Genomic DNA, 26,003 nt, shown 5'->3' with positions numbered 1-26,003 from the left:
AGGAGTTGACACTTTCAAATTGGATATCAAATTTGCAGATTATAGTGGGTTTGAGCGTGGTACCTCTAGTGACCGAACGTAATTCACCACCGAGCTGATCGCACCGCCAAACCCAATTAACGACAAGGTAAGGATACAAGATGACCTGAACCAATAAGGCTTGGCGTGACTTTCCATGCTCCCGCTAGTTTTAGTATGCCGGTTCAAATAATGAGGAAGTCGGTGCTATAGGAAGGGAAGGCTTATGTGTTCAACCCAGAGTTTATGCTAGTCGAGTCTTGCTCTAGTCTACTAGACTGGAGCTTGGTTTATTTATTTCCCACATGACTGATCAGTTTTCACATAATATTGGACGTCCTTTGTGGTCCCTCGCGCATTGTGAGCCGAACCTCGTAGCTCCTACTGTTCTCTTTCCCGGGGATTGATAATGTACCAGGGCCGATTTCCCCCATAATGTATGGGCAGAGCATAGGTGCATGTTATAATATTTGGCCATATAAATACATGACATGGTTGCGATTGAGATTAATGATAACTCTGTACCATCTCATCCTCACACGCCCTTCATCTGTTGTGAGAAGGCATACGAGGCTGACATCAGGTCAGCCCGTGTAACGTTTTGCCTAATAACTGGAAATCTCATCCAACATACCTGTGGCGACCTGACCTTCAACCTCACTGCAAGATATGTAAATCTTCCTGCCCTCTCGCAACATTGCCTGTGCCCGAAATATGGATACCCGCCAGAAAAAGAAATAGTTCCTCACCCTGTTGCTCAAAGTATGTACCAAGTAGCGACAGCACCTTGCAGGCACTAATAATAATATTTTTTTTCTTCCGCTTTTTGTCACAAATTGTTTTAAAGTTAGACCTGTTGGTCCAGAGCCTGTGCTTGACACTACTAACGGTCAGCTGCTTGAAATTCACACTTGAGAGGACACACACCATCTGCCAATAAGGACCCCTGCTCTGAAGTAGCTGTTGATGCGTCCCTTGTTCAAGAATACCCGATCCCTGACCAGTCCCATACTCGCCAACTACGAAGATCCTATCCGCCTTTTGAATCGTAGCCAGTCGGTGTGCAACGGAGATTATGGTCATGTCTCGTTTTGAGGCGAGTTGCTCCATGGCACCTTGAACGAGTTTCTCAGATTGCGAATCCAGACTGGAGGTTGCCTCGTCCAACAGAAGCAGTGAAGGCTTTCGAATTAGTGCTCGTGCGATACACAAGCGTTGTTTCTGGCCACCACTGAGCGATGTTTGTGCACTAACACCAAGTTCTGTCTCATAACCCTGCGGGAGAGATATTATGAAATCGTGAATCTCAGCATCTTTGCAAGCCTGGACTATCTGTTCCTCGAGGAGAGTGTCGTTTGTGGTTTCGAGGCCGAGAAGTAAATTATCGCGGATACTCCCTTCGAATAGCTTTGGCTCTTGTGGGACCAGAGATAGAGCATGGCGATAGGAAGAAAGCTCAATAGAGCAGACATCGTGCCCACCGAACAAGATGGTGCCATGTGTAGGCTCATAAAACCTCTCCAGCAATGAAATTATGGTGGACTTGCCACAGCCAGAGGGTCCGACAAATGCGATAAATTGACCGCTTGGGATGGTAATATTGACATTGACAAGTGTCGGATAATTGCAAGTCGGGTAGTTGAAGGTGACGTCTTTCAGCTCAACTTTAGCATTGAGGTTGGCAGACGAAATTTGTGCGGTAGGCTGGCTTTGAATTTGATATTCAGAAGCAGATTGTGATTGCATGATACGACTGGCTGAGGCTTTAGCCTGAGCGATGTTAGGACCAAAGCTGAAGAACTGCCCGGCAGATTGGCCGCCTTGTATGATAGCAATATATACCACGAAGAATGCGACGGTGTCGTACTCCCGGGAGGCTAGAAGTTGCCCTCCGTACCAAAAGGTGAGCGCCATTGCGCATAGCTCTATACTGTCTGAAAAGGCAAAGACAAGCGTCGCATACCATGCCTTTCTGACGGCCTTTTGTCTCTGCTGCTTCAGCAACCTTGAATACCTTTGGATGATGTGATCCTCCATTGTTAGCGCAGTGACAGTTCTAAACGCTCTAATAGCTTCTGCCGCAAACTTAGAGCTGTCTTTATAAACCTCTGCGTTCATAGATTCAAACATGATCTCATATCGAATCCGCATAAAAGCCGCTAGGAAAATGAATGGCATTGCGGCGAAGAAAGTGACTGCAGCCAGCTTCCAGCCAAAGGCAAATGAAATTGCGACACAGCCCATGACATTGAAAATCGAGATGAGGGGGAACACACCGGTGGGACCGAACAGCTCTTGAATCTGCCTCGGATCGGTGGATAGTCGAGAGGTCAAACTGCCGGAGGCGTTTTCATCACGGTCAAAGAACTCGATGGGCTTTCGGATAAGGTTGAAGAAGTAATCTTTGCGGCATGACGATACAACAAACTGCTTTGTTTAGAGAATGCAGGAAATGGGATAGGGATCTGTTCATACCATGGAAAGGGAATTCGAGGCCCAGCCCAGTATAAAATAAAAGAATGCCATGGCAAGAGCAAGGACAAAAAATATTAACGACCAGAAGTTTGCAGCATCAGAAAGCTTTTGGCCTGTGAACTGGAACACCTGAACCAATTTGGCAAAGAGCCAGCTTTGTAATGAGAAACCGGCTATAAGAAGTCAGCTTTGTCGAGGGTATGTAGTTGATGAGATCTTACATCCCGCCCCAACAGCTCCCACAATGATCAAAATGAATAGCAACCAATGTTCCCGATGTTTATAGGCTGCTGATACAAAGCTTCGGAAAAGGCCTACATTCTTGGCTTTGTTTCCACTCTTTTCTGGTTCACCATCATCACCATCTTGATTGGACATAGAGTAGCTTTGTTCTTGCGCTCGAATCTCCTTGTGTCCAATATCAACAATGTCCCCAAGGCTCTCTTTGGACTCAGCCCATGAATCTAGCTTCTGGGCATGGACCAGACTGTAGTATACACCCATTTTGAGCGTGAGGTCTTCATGGGTCCCTTCCTCGATGTTGGTTCCATCTTTCATCACGATAATATTATCCGCTCTGCGGACGGTCGACAAGCGATGTGCAATCATAATGGTAGTGCGATTTTGGGACACCCGATCAAGAGCAGCCTGAACTGCCTTCTCTCCACGGACATCAATTGAACTGGTCGCTTCATCTAGAATTAGAATCACCGGTTGTTTGACGATGCTACGAGCGATGGCGAGTCTCTGGCGTTGACCACCACTCAGGTTTATGCCGTATTCTCCAATCATTGTAGCATAGCCCTTCATACGCCGAGGTCAGCATATACAGCATCCAAAGAGATGAGATGTAGCGTCGAAAGCAAACATGACATACCATAGGGAGACGCTCAATGAACTCATCCGCAAAAGCCTCTTTGCACGCCGCACTGACCAGTTCCATCTTCACACTTTCGCTCTCATTCTCCCATTTGGACCGGATCAGACCAAATGCAACATTGTTGTAGATTGAATCATTGAACAGACATGGCTCCTGCTGAACGAGCCCAATCTGGGACCGCCACCATTTCACATCAAGGTCGTTGATATGGTGGTCGTCCACAAGAATTTCGCCTTCAGCCGCTTCACGCTCGCTTGATATTTGGTACCATCTCTCAGTTAAGCCAACAACTGTACTTTTTCCAGACCCAGACGGCCCAACTAATGCTGTCGTCTTGCCTGTCTGAAAGCATGCCGTGAAGTTATTCAACACGAACTTACTTGGACGCTCTGGATATGCAAAGCTGACATTGTTAAAAACAATATCGGCCTGGCTAGATATATCGGGGTTTCGGAGGCCACAGAGTGGGGTCCGATGTTCCGCATCAATCACCTCAAAGAATGGACCAGAAGCGCTGATCGCTTTGGAGATTATCATGAGTGGCGATGCGATATTTCCGAGAACCGTGACGACAAGTAGAACGGAAAAGAAAACACTAGATGAACATCAGCAAAACCCCATAACAAAGGAAGAAAAGGTCACATACGTGATGACGGCATTTATATTTTCAATGTGATTTTCACGATAGAGCTTCAAACCAAACCAAAATGCCAATGCAAAACTCACATACATGGCAAAGAATAGCATGCCTAAGTGAATCCCAGTCATCGGTGACATCCTCAGACCTCGTCTCTGGGCCTCTTCCGCCCACCGTGAATATTTTCTGTGCAGTACATTCTCGGCTCCAAGAGAAACGACTGTCCTAATAGAGGCGAAAGTGTCTGCCGCTACAGATGCATGTTTGTGCTCCGCCTGTTCAATGCTGTGCTGTGCCTTTACCAAGAAAGGTACAGTGATGCTGAAGCCAATGATCACAAATAGGATGGCTGCACTGACGACTAGGGTAAGTGCCCATGAGTATCGGAAGGCGATTGCATATGCCGAAATGAGTAGGGCCAGAGACTGAAACAGAATTGCCAATCGATCTGACACACTTTGCTGAATGGTGTTCGACTGTGTAGTAATTATGTGGGTGACGGAGCCAACCGATATTTCATCTAGTCTGTTGACGGGGAGGGCGAATAAAGCATGAGTGTATTCCAGGCGCAATGCGGCCGAAGCATTCAGACTAATCAGTCGAAAGCAGATCTGGTGGCTATGTTAACAAATTAACAAGAAGAACGACAGACAAGGAATGTGTTCACCATAGAGATATAGGTCAATGCAAATTTGCCAATAAACAAGTACACTATGTAAAGACTATGAAGCCATTAGCTGCCTGTTATTAAGCTAGGCTTGAGATCCTGCGATGACCTGCCTGCTTTTATTGACCTTGGATCGAAACGTTTGTTCGCTGAGGCCGGAGCTTGGTACAAAGTATTGGTTAAAGTCCCCGACCAGTTTACCAAACACAATAGTCATCAAAGGAAGCGCCTAAATGGGATTGTCAGTATATTTAGTTGACTCGAAACAATCCACCGTATGTCTCACGATTCCTGAGCCCGTAGCGCATATTAACCCGAGGATCATGGCAAATATTCCACCATTCCTAAAACCATAGGATAGGATTCGCTGATAGTAATTAGTGACGATCACAAGGGAAGTTTTAGCGAAGAAGAATCACCAGATAGTTGGCGGCCAATGATGGCGATTTCATTGCTCGAGGCTCATCTGTCGAGCCTTCGACATGCTCGTGAGGCCTCACGAGTTCATCATTCCTGGAAGCCATTTGGAGAGATGGCGCACGTATGGATCAAATCCCTGCATGCAAGTTGTGAAGGACCTTTGATGGGCAGGCGGACCATCAAATGACGTTGCTTTTCTCGATTGCTGAGAATGCTGAAGTCATTGAAATTGCGTTATTTTTGTAAACTAGCTGTCAGGCGGGTCCAAGTGGATCACCTCAATGTAACGCCGCCGAAAACCATATATATGGAACCCGCGGAACCACACACAATCGACTTTGTATCGGACATAAACGTTTCAAATGCGGAAGCAAAGCCCGTCATGGACTGTGGTCTGTTGAACATCAGGACTCGAAATTGAACATTTTCACTGCTGTCGACTTTGAGTCATTGCCATGATCCTACTTAATGTCGTAGGGTGTCATCATGTGACAGACCGCACATCCTGTAGTTAGTCCTTCTCAGCGACGGATTTCTCTCTCTCTCTCTTCCCTTTCTTCGTCTCTCTTGGATGAAGCAATATTACCGTATACTATTCATCCATTGCATATCTCGAGGCCTCGACACTTAGTACCTAATTTACTCGGTCTTGTTCTAATATTCTTTCCTCATTTATATGTTTTATTTTTTCACGATTTGATTTCACTATGCACATCAAAGAAATGATTCAAGAGCCTCGTCATAATGGAGAAAAGGGAGCATTTTTGGGAAAGTCAGACCAACGAAATGCCCACCATGCCGGGCCTGCCAGTGGTAGCGCTGAACACAGTGGTATTATTGAGGGAAAAGAAGAACTGTGCAACCTCGAAGCCAGCACGTACCTATCGGTTCCCAAAGAGCCGTTATCTTCGCGATCGAAGACTTTCGACCATGCGATTTATTCGGAAGTAGCCGCCCAGTGCCACTGCTCCATAGAGGAGTTAGAGGATGTCTATGCATGTACTGCGCTTCAAGAAGGAATGATGGCACTTACCTTCAAAGACTCATCGGCATACACGATTGAGCATGAGTACCAACTGCCACCTGGTATAGATTTCAACCGGTTATATCAAGCGTGGAATGATACTGCTCAGGCCAATCCGATTCTTCGGACTTGCATTGTTCCCACGCAGCGTGGTTGTACTCAGGTCGTGATTCGTGGCACCATCCCATGGCAGGTTGAGTCCGATGATGATGGAATGCCTGGCACAACCAGCAAGGTGGGCTGGCAGACAGGAAAGCCTCTGGCATACTTCTTCCTCAACATAACTCGACACACCTTGACTGTGGTGATCCATCACTCTATCTGTGATGACTGGTCCATGGCACTCCTTCTACGTCAGGCCAACGAAGCCTACCGTGGTGGAAATCTCGTCTCCCGTCCTTTTCGGCCCCTTGTGGAATATGTGCAGGGCACTCGCGCTCAAGCCGACGCTTTCTGGGAAGCTGAGTTTCGGGATGCGCATTTGTCGCCAATGAAAGCATTCCCTCCTTTACCCACGGCAGGATATGTACCCCGTCCTATCAGTCGGTTAGAGCAAACTTGTGACATCAAGGCTGGTACCAACGTCGCCTTTACTGCCAACACAAAGCTACGACTAGCCTGGGCAGTGCTCCAGTCTCTTTACACTGGCTCTGACGATATTTTATTTGGGGCTGTTAACGCGGGCCGTGGGGTGTCAGTTCCCGGAGTTCAAGAGCTGTGCGGTCCAGCCTTGGCCAGCATTCCAGTGCGGATTCAGTTGTGCCCGCAGAACACTATTGCCCAGGCCCTTGGTGCAGTGCAGGAGCAATGGGCGGCTACTATGAACTTTGAGCATGTCGGATTGCAGAATTTACTGCACTTGGGCCAAGGTCCAGAGGCAGCATGTCAGTTTCAAACCTTGCTGTCCGTTGAACCCAGGGACGGCCATAAACTTCCATCCCTCTTTTCACAATATCGATCGGTACAGAAGACATACGATTTGTACTCTTTGATTCTCCGTTGCAGACCACTTACAGGCGGGTTGTGGGTCGAAGCTCGATTCGACCCAAACGTGATTGATGGTCGTCAGATCAAGCGAATTCTCAACCAATTCACTCACATATACGACCAGATTGAGAGGGAGTCGCATCGTGTCATCTCAGACATTGATTATGTGAGCCCAGAAGACCGAGAGGAGCTGAAAAATTGGAATGTATCAACGGTTGCCCCTGTTGGTTCACGCTGCGTGCATGATCTCATTCAACAATCCACGGTCCAGACTCCACACGCAACAGCAATTAGCAGCTGGGAAGGTGATCTATCATACGAAACCCTGGATAATCTGTCCTCTGCACTGGCTGTATATCTCTCTCAGCATTCTGTGGGTCCTGGATTCTACGTGCCGTTATGCCTGGAGAAATCCAAATGGACCGCAGTGGCAATGCTTGGTGTCATGAAAGCCGGTGCGGCATTTGTCCTATTGGATCCAACGTACCCTGTGCCACGTTTGCAAGTAATGACTCAAACAATCAACGCAACTCTGATTGTAGCCTGCAAGCAGCATGCCCATGTGGTATCCCAACTTGGAGTGCCTACTATTCTCAATGTCGACACTCTCGACTTGGAGTTAGAAAGCAACAAATCATTCCATGGCACTTTACCAGTCACACCCATGGATCCCGTATACGCCACCTTTACCTCTGGATCTACAGGTACCCCAAAGGGTGTTGTTGTGAATCATGCCGGCTATGTCGCGAGTGCCTTGGCTCATGCAACACCTTATTCCTTCACACCCAAGTCCCGCGTACTGCAGTTTGCATCCCCTGCTTTTGATTCATGTATCATTGAGCATCTTACCACTCTGATAATGGGAGGTTGCGTTTGTGTTCCCTCAGCCTCCCACTGTCACAGCAATCTGGAGATGGCAATAAGTCACTTCTCTGTTAATGTCGCCTGCTTGACTCCCACTGTGACAAGGATTGTGAAGCCAGATTGCCTTCCGACACTTGAAGTTCTAGTCTTCGTTGGAGAAGCAGTATTGGCTAGCGATGTGTCTCGCTGGGAGCCATTTGTGCAGGTTCGCAATGCGTATGGCCCTGCTGAATGTTCTGCTGTCTTCAGTGTACAGCCGAAGCTCCAGCATCACGACCCTACAAATATTGGGTTTGCTACTGGTAGCATTGGATGGGTAGTGGATCCATACAACCACGAGCGTCTGATGCCTGTCGGATGCCCAGGGGAATTGCTGATCGAGGGACCGACTCTTGGGGATGGCTATCTTTCGAACCCCGACCAAACCGCGCAAGTCTTCATTGAAGCCCCTTCTTGGCGTTCTCAATTTGGAGCTTCTCCCACACCCTTAGTTTATAAAACCGGAGATTTGGTTCAGTGCGCTGGGGATGGCAGTTTCCGTTATCTGGGGCGTAAAGACAATCAGGTGAAGCTGCACGGCCAACGCCTCGAGTTGGCTGACATTGAAAATCATTTGCGTGATGCGTTTCCACAGGCCAGTCAGGTGGTCGCGGAGATACTGCGATTGTCTGAAAGGAATAAGAGCGATCAAAAGGATCAGCGACCGGAGGCTTTGGTCACTGCATTTATCTGCCTCCCTTCAACAGAAACACCCGGAGAGAAGAACATGCAGAAAGACTGGATTTTACCTCCAAACGACGAATTTCGCGCCTCGTGTGCGATGGCAGAATCACAATTGTCCGATACTTTACCATCCTTCATGGTCCCCGGTGTCTTTTTACCATTGTCCCACATGCCTCTGACCCCGTCTGGAAAGACGGACCGTCGCACGCTTCGCAAACAAGCAGAACAGTTGTCTTGGGATGAGATGCAGGCTTACCGAGTCTCTCAGATGCAGCCTCAGCTGCCGTCGAGTTTGCGGGAGGAGACGTTGCAACAAATATGGGCACAGACACTGAACCAACCTCTCGACAAGATTAGTGTCAACGAAAGTTTCTTTCGTTTAGGTGGCGATTCGGTCAGCGCAATGCAAATGGCAGCGAGCTGCCAATCAGCCGGTTTTAACATTGTGGTAGCCGACATTTTTCGATTTCCCAGCATTCTCAAATTGAGCCAGAAGATTGAGGAATCAAGCAGCGAATCTTCACCTTCCCCAAGCTTTGATGAAGATTTTTCGGATACCTGGATTGAACTTTCTCCTATCCAACAACTTTTCTTCGAGTATGTTCCCGAAGGACACAACAAGTTCACCCAAGAGTTTCTGCTCCGTATATCACGGCCTACGTCCGCTGCTAAACTTCAAAAGGCAGCTCAGACAATGACTGCGCGGCACTCGATGTTTCAAGCTAGGTTTAAACAACAAGAGAACGATGAGTGGGCCCAGATCGTCGATCGGAAAGCCACGGATGGTCTACAGTTTCGAAAACACTGGCTGCGGTCAATCGACGACCAGGAAAGCATCCAGAAGATCTTCTCTGAAAGCCAAAACAACCTTGATATCACTCAAGGACCATTGATAATCATCGACTTTATCGAGACTGAATCACAAGAGCAGTACCTGGGCCTAATGGCCCATCATCTGGTGATAGATTTAGTCTCCTGGCGTGTTTTGCTACAGGATCTGGAAGATATTCTTACTGCCGGACATCCATTGCAGCCTGCATCGATATCGTTCCAACAATGGTGCAGGCTGCAGAAGGATTATGTCCAGGAATCTCTTGATCCTGAACAGGTACTTGCAGCGAGTATTCCAGCACCACCTCTTGCATACTGGGGACCACCAGCAAGCTGGATTGGTAATACATGGGGTGATGCGGTACAGCGATCCATTATTATATCCCAGGATTCAACGCAAGCAATATTCGGCCCCGCAAATGATGCGTTTAATACTAGGCCAGTTGAGATCATACATACAGCTGTTCTCCATGCTTTTTCCCGGGTTTTTGATAACCGGCCCACGCCGACGGTATTTAGCGAGGGCCATGGCCGCGAGCCATGGGACCCAAGAATTGATATCTCTCGCACCGTGGGATGGTTTACCACCATTGCCCCTCTCTTTGTCAAAGCGAAAAAAGGCCAGCATCTTACAGAGCTGCTAAAGCTTATCAAAGATGGTCGGCGAGAAATCCCGCGGAATGGATGGGCATACTTTGCCTCACGGTATCTCCACCCGGAAGGTATGAACTTTTGTCAAGGGCATTCCCCCATGGAACTCTTGTTCAATTATACGGGTCTCTTCCAGCAACTGGAACGTCCGGGTGCACTACTTCAGCTGGCATCGATACCAGACAAGGGGCTTGTCCCCATGCCACCAGACCTCCCGCGTTTTGCTCTAGTTGATGTAACAGCCACAGTCATGCATGGCAGACTCAATTTGTCATTTGTGCATAATGGAAAAACCAAGCATCAAGACCGATTACAAAAGTGGATTGATACAACCTTGGAAACCCTTGAGGAGTTGCCAAAGATTCTACAGCAAGACCAGCAACCCACAATTTCGGACTTGCCACTGTTAGCCTTGACAACGAACGACCAGCTTGGAGATTTGCTGCATCAGATATCTGGTCAGCTTGATGTGTCACCATCCATGATCCAAGATATATACCCTTGCTCACCAATTCAGCTGGGCATGTGGCTCAGCCAAGTTAAGAACCCCCATATATATTGGTCACATATTCGCTGGTCAGTCCACGCACTGCTAGGTACATCTGCTTCTGTCGATTTAATTAAGGTCAAAGAAGCGTGGCAACAAGTGGTTGACCGTCATCCGATCCTCCGCACCGTCTTTACTGACAGCACTGGTGAGTATAGCCATCCTGTGCAAGTTGTTGTGAAGCCAGCTCCTGCGAACATGCAAGTGGTTTTGGAATCTGAGTCTATGGATCAGTCCCAAAATTCTCCTAGACCAGATCAGCCCCTCTTCACCCATCGACATGGTAGTAAAAAGGGTCAACCCCCTCATCAACTCAATCTGGCGGTTCAGCCCGGAGGGGGAATCTCCTGCGAGCTAGTGATCCATCATATGCTGGTTGATGGTGCAACTTGTCAGACTTTGCTGTCCGATTTCCACCGTGCATATCATGGGCAGCTTGACAATTCACCACCGGGCCTATACAGAACATACCTTGAGTATTTGCAAGGACATCGCCAATCAGGCTCGGAAGCGTACTGGAAGCAATATTTGGATAGTGTGTACCCGTGTTTATTCCCTTCTTTGGGCTCCAATACGAGCGATGCAAAGCCAGCCGCTCTGAAGTTACTTCCATTCAGATTTGATATCGGACGGCATCTACGATCATTCGGCCAATATCATGGAATAACAATCTCTAGCCTCTTGCAGGTAGCATGGGGTATTGTTCTCCGTGTGTACACAGGATCTGACTCGGTGTGCTTTGGTTATCTGAACTCTTGTCGAGATATGCCAATGCGAGATGCTCGTGAGATCTGCGGGCCTATGATCAATCTACTCGTTTGCCGCTTGTTCCTAGCCGACGATGTATCAATTTTGTCAACGCTTTCAGATAATCAGGATGCATATGCGCGCAGTATTGACCACCAACACTGCTCTCTCGCGGAGGTTATGCACTCTTTAAATCTTGCAGGGCAACCCTTGTTCAACACCGCAATGTCCTTGCAGAAAGAGGCTGCAGATCCAATGCCGGGCCATCCCCCTCAAATTACCCTAGAGTCTGGACGAGGAATCGATTTCACTGAGGTCAGTTGTCGCCAGCGTCTTTCGGGTTTCCGTGCGTCTTGGAAATAATGAGCTGACTGTCAAATTAGTATGCGTTGACCGTTAACGTAACCACCGGTGAAAACAATATACATGGTGATTTGACATACTGGAGCAACGCTGTGGATGATTCACAGGCAGAGATAATTGCTGACACTTTATACCATGTTGTCTTGCAACTCATGGATCCTGCCAACACTCGCCTCAGCCATCTCAATTTCTTCAGTGGAAAGAATAAGTCTCAGATCATTGATTTAAGCAGTGATGTACCAAACGCAGTTGAATCTTGTATTCATAGCGATATTCAGCGAAATTGCCAAGCGGCTCCAGAACGTTGTGCAGTATCCGCCCACGATGGAAGCTTCACCTACGGAGAGCTAGATCGGATCTCATCATACATAGCACTACATCTATCTCATTTCGATGTGGATGCTGACGCTTTTGTGCCGATATGTTTTGAAAAGTCGCGCTGGGTAGTTGTTGCACTGCTGGCTGTCTTGAAGGCAGGTGGCGCTTTCATCCTTCTCGACCCTGCCTATCCAGCAGAGAGATTGCAAAAGATGGTACAGGACGACTTCAAGTGTCCTGTTATACTCACCTCGCGAAAGTTCGCGGGACTTGCGGCCAGTATTGTACCGAACGCCATCGTCATTCAAGATATAGAGCCAGAATCAGTCTCGAATCATCAACCTGCAGGAAAGGCATCAACGCCAGTTTCCCCTCGGTCAGCGGCCTACGCAATGTTTACATCGGGGTCCACCGGAAAACCAAAAGCAAGCATAATTGAACACCAGTCTTTCCGTTCAGCAGCTGAAGCTCACCATCAACTGCTTCGGTTGGATGAGCATTCGCGGGTACTTCAATTCGCCTCATATGCATTTGATGCAAGCATAGTGGAGACTGTTACTACATTATTGACGGGCGGGTGCATTTGCATTCCTTCGGAACGTGACCGGCATGAAAATCTGGCACAGGCGATTCGGAAATTGAACGTCAATTGGGCATTACTGACACCTTCCGTTGCACGCATCCTTGATCCCAAGGAAGTTGCGACGTTAAAAACTCTTGTCCTTGGGGGAGAAGGTATGAGTGACGATGACGTCCGCCGCTGGTCACCGTATCTCTTACTGATGAACGCGTATGGCCCCTCGGAATGTTCCGTTATTGCCACGGCTCAAACGTCTGCCCAATCCCTTGCAAGCGACACAGCAAATATTGGATTCTCCGCAGGAGGCGTGACATGGGTCATCAATCCACAAGATTCGAATAACTTGATGCCCGTGGGTGCAGTAGGTGAGCTAGTCATCGAGGGACCTATTGTCGGCCGTGGCTATGTGAATCGCCCAGATCACATGGTCGCTGCTTTCCTCCCATACCCTGCTTGGCTACAGGAGATTCGTGGGCACCAAAATGGTACTCTATACAGGACAGGAGATCTGGTACGTCTTTTGTCCGATGGATCTATTCGGTACATTGGACGCAAAGATCGACAGGTGAAACTGCGTGGTCAGCGCATCGAGCTTAATGAAGTCGAGTACCATGTTCAGCAGTACTTTTCAGGAAGCACCCCGGAGGTTTTTGCTGATATTGTCACTCTTCCGAATTCCGACAAGTCATACTTGGTTGCCAGTGTAGTCCACCCGCCGCACAATGGCAAAGATCAAGCTTTTGAGGCTACAGTGGAGAGAACCAGAGCCAATCTTGAACAGCAAGTTCCAAGCTTTCTCATTCCCTCTGCCTTCTTTCCGGTCGATGAAGTGCCACGACTGGTGAATGGAAAAGTCAACCGACGTCGATTGCAGCAAGATGCAATAGACGCCATGCAACAGCAATTAGATCATTCCGAAGCTAGTCGAGCTTTGGGAAATACCAAGGATATGACAATACAGGAGAGATTATTACAGAGCCTGTGGGCCCAGGTTCTTGATCGCCCGATTGAATCTGTCGGACCCGGGGACAACTTCTTCCGCTTGGGAGGAGACTCAATTGCAGTGATGAAACTAGCATCAACTGCTGTGTCGCAAGGTTTGAAGCTTGCTGTTCCAGATGTTTTCCTACATCCCAAGCTTGAAGACCTAGCACGGCTGCAGTCCCTTGCCCCAAAGGCAGAGGCACCTTTGCGCAAGCCAAAATCCTGCGAAGACGACAAAATTGCCCCCTTCTCACTTCTTCCTCCGGGAGAGATAGTGGAGGCTCAAACAAAGGCAATGGCTCAGTGTGGGGTTTCCATGGAGCAAATTGAAGATATATATCCATGTACTCCATTGCAGATCGGCTTGGCGGCCCTCACTGCTGAAAGACCCGGGTCATACATCGCGAACCACCGTTTCCGCCTTGCCCCAAACACCGATTTAGACAAGCTGAGGTGGGCTTGGGAGAAGGTATCAGCCACGAATGCCATCCTTCGTACCCGACTCATTGAAACAGACCTCGGTTGTCTTCAGGTAGTACTTCGGGACGACAAACTTCAGTGGATTACACAACATACAAAAGCAGATCAAAAGTTGACCTGGGAGCTGCTTTTTGGTCAGCCACTGGCCCAGTTCGAGATTAATCGAAGCCCCACTCATCCGCCAGAGCAGTTTGATTTGATGATTACATTGCATCATGCAGTTTATGACGCCTGGTCACTGCCTCTCCTCCTACAGAGGGCACAATTAGCCTACCACGACCCCGGATCACCGGCATTGAACTCAATCCCGTTCCAAAAACTCATCAAATACTCCATGGCCCAAGAAAAAGGAGCGAAAACGCTTTGGACTGCTGAGTTCAATGATCTTGATGCAGAGCCATTCCCTCCCTTGCCATCTTCGTCCTACCGGCCCAATGCGTCAGAGAGAATGCAAGTTCATGTACAAACCGGGCCCTTGGTGGATGGTTCGATCTCCCGAAGCACCGCCATTAGGCTGGCCTGGGCGGTGGTCCAGTCTCAGTATCAAAGCAGCGATGATATTGTATTTGGTGTTGTATCTCCTGGACGGACTGCGCCTGTACGTGGAATTGAAACATTGGCTGCTCCAACAATCGCGACAATCCCTTTGCGGGTTCTACTTAGCCGCGACGTAACCATATCGCAGGCACTTGCCGACTTACAAGAGCGTGCCATGCAGCAAATTCCTTTTGAGCAAGTTGGGTTACCCCATATCGCCTCACTAGGACCAAATGCAGCGCGCGCATGTTCATTCCAGACTCTTCTCATTGAAGGGCGAGGGCAAGTTGGCAATACGCCGACGAACATGGATATTTTCCAACCTGTGGAAACTTGTTATGAAGATGGAGCATCCAATACCTACGCGCTGCAGATAACCATTATTTTGAAACAAAATGAGCTCACTATCGAGGCCGCATTCGATGGGGTTGTTCTACCCAAATGGCAGATGCAGTTTATGCTGAACCAGTTTGGTCACATTTTGCAGCAAGTCCACAGCCATCCTCAGAGACTGGTACGAGAAATCCTGACTCTCAACAACCAAGATGTGCAGCGTTTGAGATTATGGAATGCAGAGATTCCAGCTCTTTCTACCATGGCAGTGATTGACGCCATTCGTCTACACTGTACCTCGCGACCATTGGCACCAGCCATCTGCGCCTGGGACGGCAATCTCTCCTACGAAAATTTGGATGTGATGTCTGACAGTCTGGTGCCTTCTTTAATGTCCCATGGAGTGGGGCCAAATACGTTCGTTCCCGTTTATCTCGATCGCTCACGTTGGACGATTATTGCTGTTGTCGCGGTGCTGAAGACCGGGGCTGCATTTGTTCTTCTGGACACTCTACACCCCCAAGGGCGGCTTCGAACCGTTTGTCAGGAAATAAAGGCTCCTCTTGTTGTCACATCAAAAGAACTTCAAGACGTAGCCCACACCCTAGTACCAAATGTTGTGGTTGTCGATGGGAACATTGATATCCAGCCTTGCCTGAAATTCGATTTACCCCGTCACGATCCCCATAATGCTCTATATGCGGTGTTTACCTCTGGTTCTACAGGGAAACCAAAAGGCGCCGTTGTGGAGAATGGTTCGTTTGCAACCATGGCCGTTCCGTATGCCGAGAAGTTTGAACTTCATTCGAATAGCCGAGTACTACACTTCGCATCCTATGCCTTTGATGTCAGCATCCTTGAGATCCTGGGTACATTATTCGTGGGTGCTTGCATCTGCGTTTTGTCTGAGTCGGAACGAAGAGACCACTTAGCCTCAGCAGCCGCCACACTGCAACCAAGTCACGCTATATTTACGCCATCTGTCTTACGTGCAGTGACTAATGATGATATATCATCCGTCAACACAATCATGCTGATTGGAGAGCCAGTCCGCACAAGTGATGTCCAGTTTTGGGCGCCGCGTGTGCGTCTTCTGAATACATACGGGCCTGCGGAATGTACAGTCGTTTTCACCATGCGACCATCAATCCAGGCTGATTCGCAGGCCGCAAATATCGGGTACTCAATTGCAGGAGCAGGATGGGTAGCAGACCCACGAGACCCTAGCAGGTTGGTACCCGTGGGAGCTGTGGGCGAGCTTCTTCTGCAGGGACCTCTTGTAGGCCGTGGATATTTGAACAATGAACAGCAAAATGCAGCGGCATTCATTACCAACCCGCCTTGGATCCGGGATGTCGGACTTGCAGATGATGGGAGAAACTCTCGGCTGTACCGAACAGGTGATTTAGTCCGTTACGAAAGAGACGGGTCTCTCTGCTTTGTTGGGCGCCGAGACTTTCAGGTGAAGTTGCGAGGCCAAAGATTTGAGCTTGGAGAAGTCGAAGAGCAGGTGCGAGAAGTTTTCGACGGTGACTTGGGGGACGTGGTGGCACAAATCGTCACACCAGCGGCAGCGGTAAAATCGCCATGCTTGGTCGTATTTATTGTTCCGAAAGATAGCCTCACAGCTTCTGCGCCAAAATCCTCGCCAATCCCAGGACTTGACGTGATTGCGCCAGCGAAATTTAAAGAGAAGCTTGCGAATGCTCAACTCAAACTTGGCAACGTTCTTCCTGACTACATGTTACCGACGGCTTTTGTTCCGCTCCGGAAAATACCCCAAACCATTGGTGGCAAACTGAATCGAAGCCACCTCCTTCAGTCCGTGGCAAACATTGCACGAGAGCAATTGGAGTCTTCTTTCGCTCCCAAAGCTCCAGGCAAGCGTGCCACCGCCACGGAAGCCGAGCATACTCTGCAGAACATCTGGTCTCGGGCGCTGGGCATTCCAGCAGATCAGATTGGAGTTGAAGATAGCTTCTTCCGTCTGGGCGGCGATTCCATTTCCGCTTTGCAAGCAACGTCCCAGGCTCGTGCAGTTGGAATCGACCACTCAGTCGGAGATTTATTCAGGTGGAGAACGATCCTACAGGTTGCCAATCGCTATGCTCAGTCTCCTGAGTTTGATCGATCCAAAAACCCCAACGTGGAAGCAGTTTACCCCTGCACCCCGGCCCAGCGTGGCATTTTGTTAAGCCAAATGAGGAATGATACTAACTTTGTGACTCATTTTATATGGGAAATCAATGATCTACTGGCACCTCAGCAGGATGGGCCGGCAGTGGATATTCATCGCCTGGCAAGTGCGTGGAACCAAGTGGTGGCTTGGCATGCCGCTCTGCGAGCTGCCTTCCAACCAGACTTTACCAAGGACAGTCAGTTTGAGCAAGTCATTTTCCGAAATTTCGAACCTCCGATGGTTGTGCTTCAATTGGAGGCGCACGACGATCAACCAGGAGTACCCCCTGCATTCAATACGTCCTGTGCCACGGTGACCCGCCATGACGGCCAGGTTGTTCCGCATCAATTCACTATTTGCATCACCCCCAGCGGCCGCGTTGTTTGCAGGCTTGATATTAATCATGTCATCATCGATGCTATGTCTTTGGCCATTCTTCGGCGTGATTTATGCCGTGCATATTCCGAACCAGCGAGAGGAGGGAGATCCAACAATGCATACCAAAATTATCTCACGTTTGTCCAAGAACAACCACGAGAAGAAGCCGTCGAATACTGGCGTTCTTATCTGGAAGACATGCAACCTGTGAGCCTTCCAGCGCCAAGGGCTACCACCGACGACATATGCCCCGAATCTCTTGACTTATTGGAGATCACCCTAAGTCACCGAGGGTCCGATCTTGAGACTTTCTGTCGGTCGACTGACTGGACTGCTCCCAATCTCCTGTATTTGGCATGGGCACTTACGCTTGGCGCCTTCACGGGGGCCGATGATGTCTGCTTTGGCACCTTGACTTCAGGACGAATGATTCCTATTCCACACCTTGATGAGGAAGTTGGGCAATTTTCCAACATGTCAATATGTCGAATGCGCTTGGCAAGCCAGCTCAGCTTTGACCAAATCGCGTTGAACTTACAGCAAAAATACTCCGAGGTTCTCTCTTATCAAACCTTCCCGCTGTCGGATATTGCGACAGCCGCCGGAGTAAACATAGAGGACTTGGCATCAACCGCAGTTAATGTTCAATATGCGACCTCAACCGTCCCATCCAAGCAAGACAAAAGACCCTCGCTTCACCTCACACCTCTGCATGGATTGGACCCAATCCTTGTAAGTTATCTGTTATCGTGTGATATTTTTTAGTATTTGACTTCTAATCCTTCTTCTGCTGTAGCAAGACATCATGGTGTACGCCGAGTTCCAGGAAGATGGCCAGATCCAAGTGGCTATGACCTATCGCCCATCACGCGTGTCTCCGTCTCTCGCTTCACAATTGGCCGATTACTTCGACCTGGCTGTTTCAACAATTATCTCTCACCCGCATAAAACGCTGGGGGATTTGAGTCTTCTGAGTCTTCAAGACCGACAGCGCCTCCGTCGGTGGAACCCAAATATTCTAGAGCCTACGCGTTTGTGTGTCCACGAAGTCATCCAGCAAAAATCAAAGGAACATCCGAGCCACTTGGCAGTCTCAGGATCAAATGGGAATTTCACATATAAAGAGCTAGATCAACTTTCTTCACAGTTGGCTTTAGCCCTTATAGAAAGAGGGATCTCAATGGCACAGCTAATACCTCTTTGCTTTGAGAAGTCGGGCTGGGTTATTGTTGCTATGCTGGGAGTGATGAAAGCAGGTGGAACAATCGTTCCTTTGGATCCAACCCAGCCAATTACCAGACTTCAAGACATCTGTCGTCGGACAAAAGCGAGTCTGATAATATCATCCACCACTCAAGCTCCCCTTGCCCGAGATCTCGCTGACGAAGTTATGGAAATCGGTGGTAATAGGATGCCCGGCGATGACAGATATTCTCATGTTGTCCAACCTGTCAACCCAGAACAGGCAGCATATATCCTCTTCACATCCGGCACCACAGGTTCTCCGAAGGGCGTTATGGTTTCCCATCTGGCTTATACGCATGCAGCAGAAGCACAAATTAGTGCCTTTTCATTGGAAAAATCTTCTCGTATCCTTCAGATCTCATCTTTTGCATTTGATGTGTCATTGATGGAAATCCTGACCACACTGATAGCCGGCGCCACCATTTCTGTTATCTCCGAGCCTGAGCAAAGTCAGATGATGTTAGAGGGTATTTGTCCATTCTCTGTATCACATGCGTTTTTGACGCCATCTTTGGCTACTGGTCTGGACGCCAGCAAAGCATCCTCGTGGGTACAGACCGTGGCTCTCCAAGGAGAACCTATGTCGACCACACATATCACACAATGGGGCGAGAACTGTTGTCTTCTTAATGGATACGGCCCGACCGAATGTGCAGTCATCAATACGGTCTCTCCAAGGCTCCTTCCTGGAGATGATCCTCGCAATATTGGACGGCCTATAGGAATTCATTGCTGGGTTGTGGACCAGCATGATCACAATAGGCTCCTCCCCCTTGGTGCCATTGGAGAACTTCTTCTTTCCGGTCAGTCTGTGGGCAATGGCTATCTGAATGACCAAGAAAGAACGGCTAAAGCTTTTATTTGGGGACCAAAATGGCTACAAGACGTGAATCCGGAGCAAGGCTTACACTCGCGCATGTATAAAACGGGTGATCTGGTGCGTTATGAGATTTCGGATGGATCTCTTCGCTTTGAAGGCCGAAAGGATCGACAGATCAAGGTTCGTGGACAGCGCGTGGAGCTAGAGGATATAGAACATCATGTGTGGCGATCTTTCCCAGGGGCCAGGGAAGCAGTGGTCGAGCAGGTGATGATCTCCGAAAATTCGAACATCAGCGATGTGTCACCTTCGGTAGTTTCACGGCTTGTGGCTTGCGTATGGGTTCGGCCAGATGACTCAACAGCTACAGTTGATAATTCCAAATCCCAGGATATGTCTGCTCAAGATCTGCTGCGCATCCCCGGCGAGAAGTTCCATTCTCACGCGGCAGCGACTCTACGAGACCTTCGAGATGATCTTCCTGGATATATGGTTCCAGATTTGTTTATACCCGTTGCCCAAATGCCACGAACAGCATCAGGCAAGATGGATCGAACAAAACTGCGCCAGATCATCCGAACCATTCCACCCCAAGACTGGCGCCTATACTCGACAGTACAGGGAACCCGACGGGCTGTGGAGAGTGACACCGCGCGCAAATTCCACAGAATTCTCACCAGGCTACTCAATGTTCCCCTGGAAGCAGTAGGGACGAATGACAGTTTCCTTCACCTCGGAGGCGACTCAATTCTCGCTATGAAGATTGCTGCGACCTCTCGAGCTGAAGGATTGGAGATAAGCTCACACGACATTCTTCGTCACCCAACTATCTCGGAATGGGCCGATATTGTGGACAGCCACCGCGGAACTGGTTCTTTCTCTAGGCAATATTCCCCATACTCACTTGTGAGAGATGGCGAGCGTATCGCCATTCTCTCCTCATTCTCCTCGAAATATGGGCCCTTCAACTCAGAAAATGTGGAGGATATCCTCCCTGCTCTTGACTTTCAAAAGTTCTACATTACCCACTCATCACCTGTATACACAGCTCACGTGTTCCCGGCTGAGTTGGACATTGATCGACTCCGCTCCGCGTGCATGCGAGTTATGTCCCACCACAGCATCTTGCGAACGGTCTTTGCGAGCTTTGGTGAAAAGCTGTTCCAAATTATCCTACGGGAAGTTGAGCCAGCGTTTGAAGTCGTCGTTTGTGATGATCCCGAAGCGTACACCATCCAGGAATCGCAACGCAAGAGGGAATCATCTACAGCGCAGGGATCGATACCAGTTGGTTTCACCGTTGTGACCAATGAATCCCGGGAGAACTTTGTCTTCATTGCCAGCATATCACATGCTCAGTATGACGGGTCCTCTTTGCCCTTCCTGTGGGATGCAATTGCAACAGCTTACCAGGGTCATGTTCTGCCAAAGACCGTGCAATTCAAAGACGTGGTCTACAATCGACTGAGTGACGACAACGCAGAGGCCTTTTCGTTTTGGAGTAAATATCTTCAAAACACCCCGGCGCTGGCATTCGATCCTCTTGGTATTACCGATATCCCTCTGTCGACCAAAAATGACATCAGCGCAAGACGAGAGATCTCCCATCCCATCCTTTTGCCAGACACGACAGTTTCAACGCTCGTCAAAGCCGCATTTTCTTGGGTTTTATCTGTGCACGTCGCCACGTCCGACATCGTCTTAGGCCAGGTTGTTCATGGGCGGGGGGCTCCGCTTCCAGATGTCGACAAGGCTCTTGGGCCTTGTATCAACCTCCTACCTGTCCGAATCAACATCAATCCTGAGTGGACCGTAGAAGATCTGGTACGACATGTCCAGGACCAACAGCTGGAAACCTTCTCTTATGACTATGTGTCGTTCCAGAACATTGTTGAACGGTGTACCAACTGGCCTGCGCGTTCGAAACTTGGCTGTCTTGTCCATCATCAGGGTATGGAATCCGCGGAACCCTTTGAGATGGGCGGCCTCCGCTCCTCCTCTAGTTCTAGCTGGGCTAGCTCAAAGCTAGCGCAAGGCCAGTTGGGTGTAATTTCCATGGAGCGTGGCCCATGTGTCGACATTATGATCGCTGCAGCCGAAGACACAATGGATCATCCCACAGCTGATCGATTGGCTGAGAAGCTTGCGAGGACTATTGAACTGTTCTCCAGCTGCCCCAGCTCTTCTCTGGCAGGTTTGGGGTGAGAGGCAAATAAGAAAACGTGTTATCTCGATTTGTTGGCCGAGTGGTGGGAATGCGGCATTCAAGTTCACACTACACCACGGAAAAGAAAAACAGAAAACCCAAGGGTAAGGAGGAATTTAGTCCCAGATATAAAGGAAAGAGTGGTAAAATTGTATCGGAGGGAAAAGAGTGAAAGTTCGTTCGCCGCTTGTATTGTTAATGATTGATCTACAGCCATAATTTGTATAGTTTTTAATCTCTGAACCCGCTATTTGACTTGCTTACTTGTGAGCCGTCGCTGGTATCATATTTGGTAATAAATCCACATTTAATGAGCATGTCCCCAACTGGCGATTCTGCGAAGGGCGACCCAGGCATCAAAGGTGCGCTACTCAGCTAAAGGTGCATCTTCATGTAAGACGCAGCATGATCAGCTACAATATTTGTGCGATGGTCGCGCCGTTTAGAGTGATTCTCATTCTGGTGACTCTTGACTTTTTACAGCAAGTAGATAGGTCGACTGCGTGGTCGTGATGCAAATGGTATTCAGCGTGGTATCTATCCTGTCCCTTGCATCTCATAGGCATTACGGCGGTTTATTACCGCCATCAGCTCAAAAGGCCCGTGCCCCTGTTTCTGCGATCACTTGCTTATTAATTCTATATTTCTAAACTGTATCGAAACTGTACTAACGTAATCGGTAAGCAAGCTGGCCATGTAAGCGAGCTGGCCACCCATCTAAACCCATCAATTTTAAACTTATATATCTTAATCAGAACGCCATTCAATTCAATAATCTAAACTTGAGACCTATAAGGACAGGCGTTTCTCTTATGACCTAGATTTCCACATTCTCCACACTTCGGTAAGGCCCTCGTACGTGGCTGTAAAGGTGCCGGAACCTGGTTTGCCTCGCGGGATACTTACGCTAAATTCGCCTACTCCGGCTGCGATATTAGGGTAGAGGCCTCTAGAACTATAAGGCCTTCCTGAGAAGCTATCTGCCTTATAGATCTAGCTTTTTTCCGCTTCTTCTTCTTATTTTTAGCGCGTGAATCGCTTACTTCTTTCTAATAGAGAGCTACCGATTATATCGAGATTTAACAGGCTTTTAAAATCTGGTTTATCGTAGAATTTAGCGGACTCGGAGGGCTTTTTAAGCGCTACTTTAATAATGCTTTTATCGAGGAAGCCTATTTTTATAATTGGATATAGTTCGAGGGCGTTTTTGGCTCCTACTCGTTACCTCGGCTCGAGGGGGGGGTCGGCGTACGAAGGCAAATATCAAGCTTCGAGAATACCCGATCAGGGTTATAAGGCACTAAACCAGCGGCGGTAAAGCTATTCTTAATATTCTCCGGTTTAAACGTCTTAATTCGTATAGTCGGATAGGCTTCGAGGAAGTCTAGTTTATTAATATCATTTTTACCGACCCGTATTTTTAACTTAATAAGCCGACTATACGCGCGTTTTAACACCGCAAAATAGCTAATATTAAGAGGCTATAAAAGGTAGGACGAATACGGAGGTATATAAATTACGATAATAAATTGTGGTGTTAAAAAACTCCTATGGCTATTAAGTATTAATAGTCTATACTTCCCTTTCGTACGCGAAGAAGTAGATAGAATAAAAAGCTTTTTTAGCTATCGAAGTCCAATTTTATTAGACGTCTATCTATTCGGACTAACTTCGAGTCTCTAATCATTCGGAAGGCCGTCGAACTAAGATTCGATAAAGACTTTTCCTTTAAAAATCACGTAGGGCGGAAGCGCCTACCCCGACGCGTTTATACACTTAATAGTGGTCACCTACGTACGGTCTCTAGGCTCTAAAAGTGATCTCCGACCGTAGAATTCCTTTCTCGTAATAACCCTCGTAGTCGTAATCAAGCCTATCATAAAACAGGTCTTATTAAAGTTATAGATATCGTTAGGATCGATACCATACGTTAAGATTATCTTTTAAACGAGAGAAAGCTATTTAGAAATAGCCTTCGGGTCTTCGTATTCAGCTCGTTAATAATCGTAGCGTCTCGAGAAACGGGAGGAAAGAAGAGGATACCGTTTAACGAAGTTATAAACCTATTTCTTGCCGACCAAAAGAGGTAGGTTAGATCCACGCGCCGTAAAAAGTAGATTTGCCATTTCTCGAACAGTAGAGGGCCGAGGGGCTGCTCCGCGTGAATCCATAGAGATAATCCATTTCTAGAGTGATTCCTCTTCGATTTCCGTCAATTTAAGGTTCTTTACGCGAGAAAAAGCGCGGTTTTGAACCCTATTTAGGCGTGTTGCAAGAGTTGAACGCGGTACGTTAAATTAGCGCGCTGCTTCACGAATAGAAGTAATTTTTTGCTTTTAAATAGCTTGAATAGCGAATAAGATTCTACCCTCTTACTCCGTACGTTTTTGAGACGATTGAGTACGAATTGGTGGCATGGTGGGTGGTTGAATTGAGAGGGGTCTAATTAATTAACGCGTTTTAGCTGGGTGGCCAGCTCGCTTACATGGCCAGCTTGCTTACCGATTACGTTATCTATATAGCAAAGCTTGGTATCAAAACTAGCGTCCGGATTAGTGAGAAGTCCGATTGCTCTCTCGTTATCGCACTTAATTGTTATAATATAAGAGGTATTAAAACCTATATGACTAAGTAACCTTCTCCACTATTAGAGGTGTTTCCTAGCCTCTAAAAGACCTAATAGCTCGGCTTTAGTAGTTGATGTTATCACTGTCCCTTATTTGGTAGCCTTCTAGTCCACGGGTCCTCCGTAGACCTAGTAAATATAGCCTAAGGAGCTTCTTCGGTCTTTATAGTCGGCGTACGAGGTATCGCTGGCTAGCTATACTGAATCTATCTCTAAGGTGCTACTATACTAGATAGTAATGAAGCGGGTAGAGTAGAGATAGCGAATTACTCGATCGGCAGCTTGCTAATGTTAAGGACCGGGATTAGTTAAAAAGTAGGCAAGCTTAGCCGTTGCCTTTGACGTATTAGGCCGAGTGATTGTGGTTACGTATCCTATTGATCTAACCTTCCTCTAATATGGAAGGATGTCTTAGGATAAAGCCCTTCTATCGTACGGCTCTAATTCCTCGATTAGTAGTGGAGTAGAGACACTTAGCCGGTAAGTGAGGTTATACTTTACTACAATACTAGTAATATAGCTATCCTAGTGTAGCTATAGCTTCTTAGATTGCCGGTTCCTAATAATACGGATATTTGGGAACTATTTAGCTTCTCTATGATTAGTTAGTTCCTAATACTTCTTAAGATCCTTTTTAAGTATTTAGGCTCTTTCCCTTACTATAGAGTGACTTATAATTACGATATCATCTACGTAGAAGAAGACCATAAGTCTATCTCCTATAAAAATATAGGGATCCTCGGGAACTTACTAAAGACCTAATTAGGTAAGTACTCGGGATACTTCTTACTACTATAGGCGTAGAGAGATTCTTAATCCGTAAAGGGCCTTTCGGAGCTTCTAGTATTTTCCTAGGGTCTTAAATCCTTTAGGTATTCGGGTATAGATATCCTTTTCTAGCTTACTATTTAGGAAAGCTATGACTATATCTCGCTGTCTTAGGTCGAGGTTTATCAATATTAAACAGAACAAGATTTAATAAAAGAACAAGAACATGAAGAAACACATAAAGAAAACTTAGAACAAGAAAAAAGAGACGTAACAGAAGTTACAAATATAAGTACAATATGACACAAGAACTTGAACACAAGTTCGAACAGAAAAACAATACATGCAAACACCATACTTAAGAATTCCATGAAGACTCTAAAACAAGCAAACATACAAAAAGGAACAAGATAACAGAAAATATGGAATATCTAAGAATTCTAAAGAAGAGCAAAGAACTACAGAAAAACATGGAAGAACTACGAACACATAAAAATGCATTATAACCGCTTTCAGGAAAACTGCATCCGGAAAACTGCATCCAGAAATCCGAGGAAACCTCAAAATACAACAATAAGAATATAACCCTAGGATTCCTATAAATGCAGCAAATAAGCCGAAAGCATCAAAAAGGAAGAACAGTGAAATTTAACTTAAATTGAGCAGGATTACCTAGCAAAAAGATAATCATTAATTCAATCATCTATTTCTCTGA

At 47.5% G+C, this 26,003-nt stretch overlaps 2 protein-coding genes across 2 annotated transcripts; one reads left to right on the top strand and one right to left on the bottom strand.

The window, feature by feature from the left end:
- Window positions 1–865: 865 nt before the first annotated feature.
- On the bottom strand, window positions 866–5,201 carry N7511_007717 (ABC transporter B family protein; the record flags this gene model as incomplete). The annotated part of the gene is made up of 10 exons (XM_057130094.1): window positions 866–898; window positions 946–2,445; window positions 2,494–2,666; window positions 2,715–3,297; window positions 3,371–3,693; window positions 3,754–3,968; window positions 4,020–4,621; window positions 4,805–4,906; window positions 4,964–5,044; window positions 5,097–5,201. 10 exons carry the CDS (start codon window positions 5,199–5,201, stop codon window positions 866–868), a joined length of 3,717 nt encoding a protein of 1,238 aa, XP_056981877.1.
- A 618-nt stretch (window positions 5,202–5,819) lies between these two features.
- Window positions 5,820–21,893, top strand: N7511_007716 (uncharacterized protein; the record flags this gene model as incomplete). Its single annotated transcript, XM_057130093.1, has 3 exons — window positions 5,820–11,786; window positions 11,855–18,355; window positions 18,420–21,893. 3 exons carry the CDS (start codon window positions 5,820–5,822, stop codon window positions 21,891–21,893), a joined length of 15,942 nt encoding a protein of 5,313 aa, XP_056981876.1.
- Between the last annotated feature and the right edge of the window lie 4,110 nt (window positions 21,894–26,003).

The sequence above is a fragment of the Penicillium nucicola genome (assembly GCF_028828085.1).
Source record: "Penicillium nucicola strain IBT 29836 chromosome Unknown utg000008l, whole genome shotgun sequence".
Taxonomy (NCBI): Eukaryota; Fungi; Ascomycota; class Eurotiomycetes; order Eurotiales; family Aspergillaceae; genus Penicillium; species Penicillium nucicola.
This window is presented reverse-complemented; position numbering and strand designations above follow the sequence as displayed.